The 10,330-nt window shown below is 30.3% G+C and overlaps 2 protein-coding genes across 3 annotated transcripts in view; both read right to left on the bottom strand.

Annotated features, from left to right (window-relative positions):
- Positions 1 to 2,959: 2,959 nt before the first annotated feature.
- On the bottom strand, positions 2,960 to 3,606 carry LOC657101 (cuticle protein 8). The gene is made up of 3 exons (XM_008194788.3): positions 3,468 to 3,606; positions 3,325 to 3,414; positions 2,960 to 3,277 (listed from the first exon to the last, which is right to left on the bottom strand). Exons 1-3 carry the CDS (start codon positions 3,576 to 3,578, stop codon positions 3,029 to 3,031), a joined length of 450 nt encoding a protein of 149 aa, XP_008193010.2. The 5' UTR covers positions 3,579 to 3,606; the 3' UTR covers positions 2,960 to 3,028.
- A 2,194-nt stretch (positions 3,607 to 5,800) lies between these two features.
- LOC103312922 (cuticle protein 8) overlaps positions 5,801 to 10,330 on the bottom strand; it is a 66,111-nt gene continuing 61,581 nt past the window's right edge. The window contains exons 1-2 of one of the 2 annotated variants that reach the window (XM_008194789.3): positions 7,335 to 7,667; positions 5,802 to 7,281 (exon numbers count right to left, since the gene is read on the bottom strand). In XM_008194789.3, coding sequence (XP_008193011.1) covers positions 6,937 to 7,281; positions 7,335 to 7,355 — 366 coding nt within the window. In that variant the 5' untranslated portion in view covers positions 7,356 to 7,667 and the 3' untranslated portion in view covers positions 5,802 to 6,936. Of the gene's footprint in view, positions 7,282 to 7,334; positions 7,668 to 10,330 lie in introns of those variants that run through there. The other variant, XR_010334179.1, reaches the window with a different exon arrangement.

The raw sequence follows: 10,330 nt of genomic DNA, 5'->3' as shown, positions 1-10,330 counted from the left end.
TTGGTGGTTGCTTGGGCTTGCGAGGTTGTTGACTCCGAGTTTTCAGCATTTTTCTGAGAAAAATTTGGAAAAATGGATATTTCTCAAAAAAATTTAGACAGTGCGATGTAGGCAACCAACCATACAATCTTTTCTATAATAATTTATTATTATTCAAATCGGTGTTGCCAGCCCAAAAAATAAAATAAATTTCGTAATACAGGATGTTAGAGCAAACTAGTCAAGTGTGTAAGTAAAATTATTTTCAAATGGAGTTTCTGAAATGAGATACAAATTTTTATTTTTTTTAATAAAATACTCCATTAATTTTCCTTAATTTTTTAATTACGAAAACAGTTTTTTTAACAATTTATTACACAAAAACTAAGAATACTACAGAAGCAAGATATTTAATATTACAAAGAGAAAAGTTCAGACTTAAAACTCTACTTGTTGTTTAACCTATTGCAACTAAAGACTTCAGAAAATACAGAAGTTTGTTAAAACATAAATATCTTTAAAAAAAGTAAGCACGTAGAACACCCTATTTCTTTGTTTTAGCTTCTTAACAATTATTAAGTTATCTTTCTAAAAACATGAAGTTAAAGTGTCTTTATTAATAAATAAAAAATATAAAGATATTTAACTTTAAATGTTAATTATAGCCACAGTCTAATTATTAAAATTTGGGTTATTTTACTGTAATAAAAGACAAATAATGGCCAATAGCGTCACATTAGTAGGTTATTATTTAGCTAATAACTATAGTGAAACTAAACTAAAGTTGTAAGTTGAGTATTTTTAATGTTAAAGTTAAATATAAAGTAACTATTGCGAAATCAACAAAAGCCTTTTAAAAAGCTAAAATAACTTAAATTTTTTATTAAACTTTAAGGGTCTACTGCATTTTTAACTTCTCGAAAAAATGTTAAAACACTTAAGTTCATACCTTTTTCTTTTAAATTGCCTCAATTAAAGTTTTTTATCATTCTTGGTGTTGATGTAATAAATTTTTAAAAGAATCTATTTTCATTAAAAAAATACTGCAATAAAAGTCGAATAATAGAAACAATAATAATTTATTATTTTGCTAAAAATTCCACTTTTCGACAACTAAAATTAAAGTGTTTTTATTTAATATTGAAATATCTGTAGCGTGATCAACAAATGCATTATAGAAACGAAAATAAAATAATAGAGTGATCCATTTAAAAAGTGATTTTTTTATTTTTAATATCTCGAAAAACATGTCATAGCAATAAAGTTCATACTTAATTCTTCTTTAAAGCTGACTCAATTTTTTAATTATTCTTGGGTCAAGTGTAATGAATTTTAAAAAAAGTGTGTTATCGTTAAAGTTACAGTTTTTCAGAGATGAGCGTCGACACATCGACGTCGATTGCTACACGACGTGTCAACAATTGCGTTGACAATGTCTACAATGTCAACAATAGGTCAAGAATGAGAATTTGAGATTATGTTGTATTTTAGGTCACATTTTTTTTTAAAGAAAATATTCTTTTGAGAATTAATACGAAAGGCATAATGACTGAAGTGTATAAACACGAGAAAAAAAATTTATTTTTTATTAATGTTTTTTTGAAAGTCTTATTTTTGATTATTTATTTTTATACTTATCTTATATTACATATTTTATATTTTCTAAAAATTTTCTTCTACCCTTAAGTTTTTTTTGATAAATAAATACACCAATTATAGGCGAATACCGTCAGTAAAATGTCAAAATTTATTTTTTTCATATTGTTGACATAGTTGACATTGTTGACATCACTTTAAATGTTGACGCCGACGTAATTGTTGACAGGTCAACCTTGTCTACCTTGTATTGTTGATACGTCCATCTCTGCTGTTTTCAAAACTAAAAAAATCGACCAATAAAAGGTCAAAAACAGTATTAAAATCTGTATTAAAAAGTGGAAAAAATATATAATGCTTCATTTAAAAAAACGTTACCTTATATTGTAGCTCATTTATAAAACATTCTGTAGATATGAAAATAATTTTATTATTTCAACATTTGGAAGATTTATAAGCCATTTAGTGTAAGTCACAATTTCGTAGCTTTGTAGTTCAGAAATCACAGCATTGTTAAATTTTTCAGAAGCCAATAGGTGTAAATCCTTCAATAACAATTAAATATTTTACTTTTCAAAGTTTTATCATTTAAATTTATAATTAAAGTAATTAATCAAGCTAAAGAATCAAAAAATAATAAAATTTAGAACGGCAAAGTGTATTTAATTAATTCTAATTACTTATAATTTGCAGCAATTTATTAATCGCAAAGGAAAATGCCTATTTTAGTTATAAATTCATTTTTTTAAATGTTTAGTTATCTGATTTCTAATAGTACTTCTAACTAATGCTGATTGGCTTCTGCACCCTCCTTAATTAATAGTCAATAATGAAATTCATCAATAACTTGCTGGGATAGCCAGTATACAAGTAAATTATAACATAATTTATTAATTATTACTCATTACTCATTATTTTTTCAACGTCGCCGTATAGCGAAATGTTGAAAAGTTTTTTCTTAGCTCAAAAACACCTTTAAACTTTTACTATTTTGATAAGTTCTCTGCGTGTTTTACCAAAATCTCGCAAAAAATTGAGAATTTAATTAAAAAATGTGCTTGCAGGCTTGAAGGAAACTTTGCGGATTATTTTTCACAAAAATGAAACAAGCTTAAACAACATATTTTAACCCAATTCCAGCATTTTTCCGTTAATTCCGCCAATTAGCTAAAAATTCTGTTTACCATATGTCATTTGGTCGTAAACTGAAAGAGAAACTTTATTAAAGCAACAAAATTCGCTCCAGTTTTCACATAACAAACCGTTTCCAATATGTTTAAAGTATGTAGGATATTGGAAAAGCGTCACATCAATAACACGATATGCAAAGCACTTTAAAATTGTATTAAATTCGTTTCGGTATTGGAAGAAATAAAAAACCGTATCAAAAAAATAAACACTTTATTAACGAAATTACAAATATACATGATGATTGCGTAAAACTAGGTGTTAATTAGTGATGGTAGGTCCCATAGCCCAATGGTACGGCGTGCGGGTGCACGGCGTGCCCCGTCCTGGTGACAATCGCATTGAAGCCGCTGTGCCCATCGTCCCGGTACTGGACTTTCCTGACGGTACCATCAGGTTCCACCAGCGAGTACTCGCCTTTGACCACATCACCATCTCGCTCCTCGGTTTGCTCCTTGATGTCACCAGTGTGCCCATCTTTCACTCCATACTCGAAATGGTACTTGGGATAGGCCTGCACCAAATAAGACCAAACGAGATTTTTTCAGTAAAAGTACTCACCACTGGCTCCACTTTTGCCAAAATGTGCCCCCCATAACCCTTGTATTCCAGCGTTTGGACCGCCACTGCTAAAAAAGCCACCAAAAAAACCTAAAAAAAATTCAAGGATTCGCAAAATATGGTGATTCAAGCGTACAAGGTACCTTGTCCATTTTGCTCGAATAATGCACTAGTAGAACGAGAGAAAATCTTTGCGTATTTATACTGACCTGGGGTGGCCCCCTCTTGGCCTTGTGTGAGAGCAGGGGCCACATGGGCGGATGCACCCACAGAAAAAATGCATTTATTGAAAATTAAAAAACAGAGTAAAAAAAACAATCATGCCTAATTTTTTTATAACAGATAATTGTTTTTTATGTTAACGTAATTATATTAAGAAATATACCAATGTAAGGTGGGTCTGTAAAAAATATTTTTACTGCATCTCATTTCAAAACTATAATTATCATACAAAAATATTTCTTATCTCGCTTTAAAACAAGCGATGTTTATATGTTGTTTTGTGCAAAAAATCGGTAAAAAATGTCACTATCCACAAAAAATATTAATTAATTACATAAAAAATTAAAATTCATTAATTTTAATTATAATTTATAAAAAAGGAAGAAAAATCCAGATACCTAGAGAAAAATATAACTAATAGCAAACGTTAATTTCTGTGCGACTGTTAGTTATTGAGATATAGCAAAAAATACTTTCAGTGGACTCACCCTGTGTATAAAAATAAAAGAAGATATAGGTACAAACATTTTTAGCTCAAGAGTAACTAATTCAAAGAATATTTTAGACTAATAATTTTTATAGTTTGAGCATACAGTGAAACCTCGATTATCCGGCCCCTTCATAGGCAAAGCCAACTCGGATAATTGAAATAATAGATATGTTTTTTAATTTTTAATTTAAAAACGTTCTAAATGCTTCGAAATGAGATAAAGCACTACATTTCTGAGTTAATTTAAGAAGTTTCTCTCTTGTTTTGAGTATAAGCATTCGTCAGAACTTTGTAAAAACTTTGTCAGTGAATTTTTTTTTTAAATCATTAGCAAATTTTAGGTGTTTCGAAATTGTTTTCAGTCTTTTGGTAAGCATTTTTTAAATCAATTAAGTCTTCCTATGAAAATATTATAAATGTACTAAAACAAGCGAAATTAACGTTTTCGATTGGCACATTTTTCAAATTTGTTGGTTTTTGAAAACAACGCCTTTTCCATACAGTCCTAAAATAAACCGTATGCCATACAAATTACTTTTTGAACGTTGCGGTGATTGATTTTATTTTAATTCGAGAAAATTTTCTATTCTATTTTTTGAACAAGAAAGATTTAAATGCATTAAAATAAAAGAAAAAATTACCGCATTCTCAAACTAACTGGACACTGTCTTATTTTTGCAAGCTGTTGTCAGACAAATACTCAGAGAAAGTTCATTGTCAAAATAACGAACTTTAGACGGAATTTTCGAATTGTTTATTTATCAAAATTTTTTTAGAATGTAAAAATTTTTACATATGCAAAACGTCTTAAATGTTCAAGTTACAACAAACAAACATAAAGCACTTTCTGATTTAATAGCATTTTTCTATCTTCTTTTGACACAATTATCTACTATATTATCTACTAAAATTTATTCACTTTTAAATCACTTTTAAATTCAAGAAAAATGGCACATTTTCTATGTAACCTACAATTTTCAACATTGATTTGATAAAATTAAATTTATTTAATTTTATCAAATTTAATTTAAAATTTAATTTAATTTAATTTAAAATTTATTTTAAAATAAATTTTTTTCGTAAGTTTCGCTATAAAAAGCACAAGTTAATATAAAACATTTCCGAAAAAATGCGATTTTCTGATTTGTTGTTTGCAATTTACTCCGAACTTTGTGATATTATCAGTCAAAACTCTTCAAGATTTACAAAGAAATATAACTGAAATTTTCACAAATATTTGAATTCTATAAAATTTTCAGTGAAACAGTTGTAGTTGACGCATGTTCAGGTTCCGTTCTGCATGATCATTGTAAAACTGAAAGTTTACGCAAAGAGAACTTTTGTGCAACTCCTTTTAGTAAATTTTTAGGAATTGTATTAGCAGTGCTGAACTGTTGAAAAAATAGTAGTAGTGGTAGAAAAAATCGTATATTACATTCGTTTTATAAGACTTAATTGTGGCACTCATTCTATTGAAGCACTCCTTCGACGTGCTCCAAAACCATTCGTGCTACAATAAAACGTCTTATTAAACTCGTATAATAATAGATTATTGTTTAAAAACAATAATGCAAACTCGAAATAATTGATTTATTTTACCATGTTCAACAGAGAAAGTTAAAAAAAAGTTAATAAAAAAAATAAAATAGAATAATTACGGTAAAATAGAAACAAAAAAAAACTGGACCCTAAACCTGTCCAAATTTGTTATAAAGTAGCAACCATTTTTAAATGGTATTGCATGGATAATTTTTCCTCAAAAATTTAAATGTGTAAAATATTTTTTTAACTTTTATCAGGAATTCGTTTATGGCTAGTTTTGATTACAAAAATTAGTAATTTTCTAACTGCTCAAAATAAAATGCAACTCTTCTTAGTTATAGTAGTAAAAAGCAATATTGTTTTTTTGCTTATTCAACATGTTTTTTAAGAAACATATTAACGTTGCTTATGAGTAGTACCAACATACTTTAATAAAACCAGAATAAAGTAAAAATTATCTTACGTTACTTACAAGATATCACAAAAGAGTTAAAAGAATCTAAATAAGTTGGTTGGGAATACATTTCTTAACAGTAATCATTTTCGATTTTAGTTACTGTCTTAGTTACATACAAGCCATTCTATTAAACGAGCAGATGACCCAATGAAAGTATGTTTTTCCATTAGTGAATAACTGTTGACAATTGAAAAATTGCTTGGTTAGGGTCCCAAATTTGTGGAAATAAACCAGGACGTTTCGAAACGACCATCTCAGGCCTTGCATTGTTTCAATTACAAGGAACTTCCTGACATTGAAATAGCGAAAGGATCACAATCCTGCGTCCTGCTGCGAATTACATAAGAGTTTACTGAACGTTTTATTGCCCGGTGTGATTCACGAGGGCAGGAAGTAATGCATATGCACAACCAACTAGCTCGCGCTTTATGTCCATATCAAACATAGCATTGGAGAGAAATTTTATCGCGTTTTCTTTTTCATTTAATTTTCAGTTATCTAAACGACGAACATTTTATCCTTTTCACGCGCAATTTCGCACGTCTCGGCTACCGGAAGAGACGCGAAACAAACACAAATCATGGGCTTTACATTTTTATTCAACACAACGAAAATAACACTCGCAAACACTGCAGCAAATGCAGGAAAACTCCTGACCAAGGCGGCTCTGACTTCACTCGACAATACTTTCAATTTTAGGGAATTTCGTAAATTATGAGATACTACAATTTTTTCTAAAGCTCAATCAAGACACCATATCAGCATTAAAAGTGACCATCATGTTTGAGTTTTATAACCAGTGTAGCCAACTTAATTTCGGAATCATAGGCACCCTGATCGGAATTTTTTGTCAGTGGCGGCTCGTGTTTTTTAAAATAAATCACATAAAAGCAGTCTCATATCATGGTTTGACGTATTCGACGGTGGCCCTGAAGCCGTGCGTGCCATCGGCGGTGTATTTAACAATTCTTAGGATGCCATCGGCTTGCAGTACTTTATATTCGCCTAAAACGCTGTCTCCGTCTCTTGTCTCTTTATGAGCTTGCGAATTTCCGGTGACCGGATCCTCGACTCCGTATGAATATAAATAGTCCGGTTTGGCGACGTAATCGGGGCTATAGTGTTGGTTGTGGTAGTGACTAGGGACCTGAATTTGGTGGATTTGGCCGCTGACTGGCCCCCGAAACTTATAAAATGAATAACTACCATCGTCCTCAGACCTGATCACTAAGGGCAAACAAACCGCCTGAAAGCACAAAATTATTATCTCGCACTGCAGTTTTATGGGGGACAACTCACAAGGAACACAAGCACTTGCATCTTGTCTAGTACTAGTCGAAATATTTGAAGCGCGATTTATATCTTTGGCGAATTGTGCAATTTTAATGGTGGATGATTTTTTTGGGAAATTTATTGCAAATATGATGAATTATCTAATGGTTGGAATGGTTTAATGGGTCAATTGTGGTTTTACGTGGCACCGCCATAAGTTGGAACACGTCGCCGTTCGAGTGGAAAAAAATTGGTATTGGGTGTTACGTCCAATTACACCGTCCAACACATTTTCACTTTTTTCATATTTGAACACGTTTTGCATTTTATTTGAAAAACTTGCCTTTGGAGTTTAAAAAAATGTTTTTCGAATAATAATTTCAAGTCCCATTTTGCGGAAACTTTCTGGAGCGAACCATTAACTTAACAAAAATGTATAAAACACTAAAACAAACTTCAAAAAAAATCACGGAAATTCCAGTAATTCCAAACAAATTACATGATAGTCCAGATTAATTACAATAATTCCAAATGAATTCCTGTAATTCCTACTTAATTTTTGTATTGCCAACATACACTTTTACACATGTGATCTTTGCGTGTTTTTTGAACTTTAGTGTAATTCCTCTAATTGCAAATATATTTTGATAGAGTTAAGATAATTCCAAAAAAAATCTCAGAAAAATACAAGGTTAATTAGAAACTAAAACATATATTTTAAATTAGAGAATGTTAATGCAGATCGATGCAACATTAAATGATCTACCATTAAGGTTTATAGAAGCGTCATTAATTTAATTCGCAATTAAATGTGTGATTAACTGATCACGTGACTAAATTGATCAAATGTGATCGGTCCATTCGCGTTGTTAACTTTTAACAACGAATTAAATAATAACAGAGCTTTCTATAAACCGGCCCTTAGTAAAATAAAAACTGTGGCACTTCATTTAAAAAATTTGAGTTATGGGTGTTTCAAGTTCTGAAACCTTAACCGTAAAAATTTGAGGTTTGCTTACATTTTTTAGAAATTTGAAAAGATCAAGAAAAATATCTAAACTTTCTCTTTCAAGTAAGCTAAAAACCAAAAATTTTTTAAAAAGGCAGATATTTTTAAAGTGAAAAGTGTAATTCCAAAAATTTTCAAAAAAAAAACTAATTATTTCGAAAACAGCTAAATTTAGTTATTATAGAAAAAGTTGACAAAAACTCCTTTAAAAGTCAGACAATCCAAAAATGCAGTAAAAAACATAGCTTTCCCTTTAAAATAGAAAAGTTATTAAAACTGCAGGAATTTGAGTCTAAAGTTCTATAGTTTGATTTATTAATTGATTAATAAGAGAGATAGGGAGCATATAAACTTTAAATTTTCGTAGAAAAAATACATTAATGATAGATAGAATGTCCAGGCACTTGTCCTGCCAGTAGGACATTTCTTCGTTCTTTCAACAGGACAGCTGGACAGACCCCTTGTCCTGCTGGTAGGACGAAACTTTTAAATAAACGGGCATGTCAATAAGATGCACCTAAATATTGGTAGTACAGAACATTCAATTCCATTAATTTTTTTAATATTATGTATTTATCTTATTTTACCACAAGAAATGCTATATTTTTATATAAAAAATCCATAAAAAAATTATCAAGTAGTTTAGGTACGTTCAGTAGAGGAACATTTAATTTTTAATTTTTATTAATACGATTTTTTCCAAATGTTCCATATAAACAAGCAGTGTCATTTTGTCTAAACGTAATTAAATTGTATCAAAAAAAGTTGAGAAGATACCTATTTTTGATATATCTGATCAAGTGATCATTGATCACATTTTATTATTTCATTCTAAGTGGCCCAGAAATAATTTAAAAAAATCACTTTCTATTCAAAAAGAGATAAGAACATTTTATTTTCCTTTATTATTTAATTATCATTTCTAAAATTAAATTACTCATAGTTTATTATTGTCTCAGCGATAGTTGTAATCTATTAGAAAAATAGATTAAAAAACTTTTTTCGACAACTCAATTGGCGCAGTCGGTAGATTTTGTGGTACCTAATAAAGTGACTCGTGCAAATTTCCTGCGCTTTTGTTTTAATTTTTGGAAACTTAGATTTTCCTTGAAATGAATAAAAATTAATAGACTTGATTGTAAGTCATTAGAGAAGTACCAGTGGCAGCAATAGATACATTTTGAAATGTTTAATAGAACATGAAATGGTCAGATGTTTACTTCATTAATTTGTGTTTATTTTCCACTGAGTTTTATTGCAGTGGCGATCAAGCAAAACAAATTTATTGCGTTAATTGGTGAAAAATGTGTATTTAAGTAAACACGAAATTTTGCGTATTTTCTTTCCAATTGCAAAACACACTTCATCTTACATAAAAGTGCAGCCCACGTTTTTGAACTAGTGCAGACTTATCTAACAAGATACGCAACCGCAGATTCTTTTACTCTCTTTTCCCCGACTCAAAATAATAGTCTTTCGATTAAATAATCGCCGACTCGTTTGGAATATCAATGAATCTCTCCATTGAATGATAAAATAATCAATCCGGAAGGCCACAAATCGATCGGTCGTTGCCATTCATTCGCCTTGAATGAAGATTAATTCTTCGTCAGTGATGAGAAAGTAGGCCATGATCTTTGAGGACCTGCTGAAGAATACATTGCATAATTGTTTGATAAAGCGAATCTGAAGCACATTTACGTCACGAGCATGCAACCTGCAACTGGCATGAGGGAGAGTTATTATCGCATTTATTTGCTCAATTTAACAAGTCGGCGTTTAGGGAGAATTTTTACAAAGTTTGCACAACTGCACAATGCAATTGTTTTGCAATTTCCTCCTGTCAGCTCGGATAAATCTCTCCTTTGTAATGAACGACCTTGAAGCTTCTCCTACGTGAACCGAATTCAATTCGATTTACTACCAGTTGGGGACAATTAAGATAAAATGCGGAAATTTAAAACCACTTCCGATTTTGGCGCACGCCACTGATGTCCACAACACGGTTTTCTAA

This window comes from Tribolium castaneum, chromosome 5, assembly GCF_031307605.1.
Source record: "Tribolium castaneum strain GA2 chromosome 5, icTriCast1.1, whole genome shotgun sequence".
NCBI classification, from domain to species: Eukaryota; Metazoa; Arthropoda; class Insecta; order Coleoptera; family Tenebrionidae; genus Tribolium; species Tribolium castaneum.
Note: the sequence above shows the minus strand (reverse complement) of the source record. Positions and strands in the feature narration are given on the sequence as shown.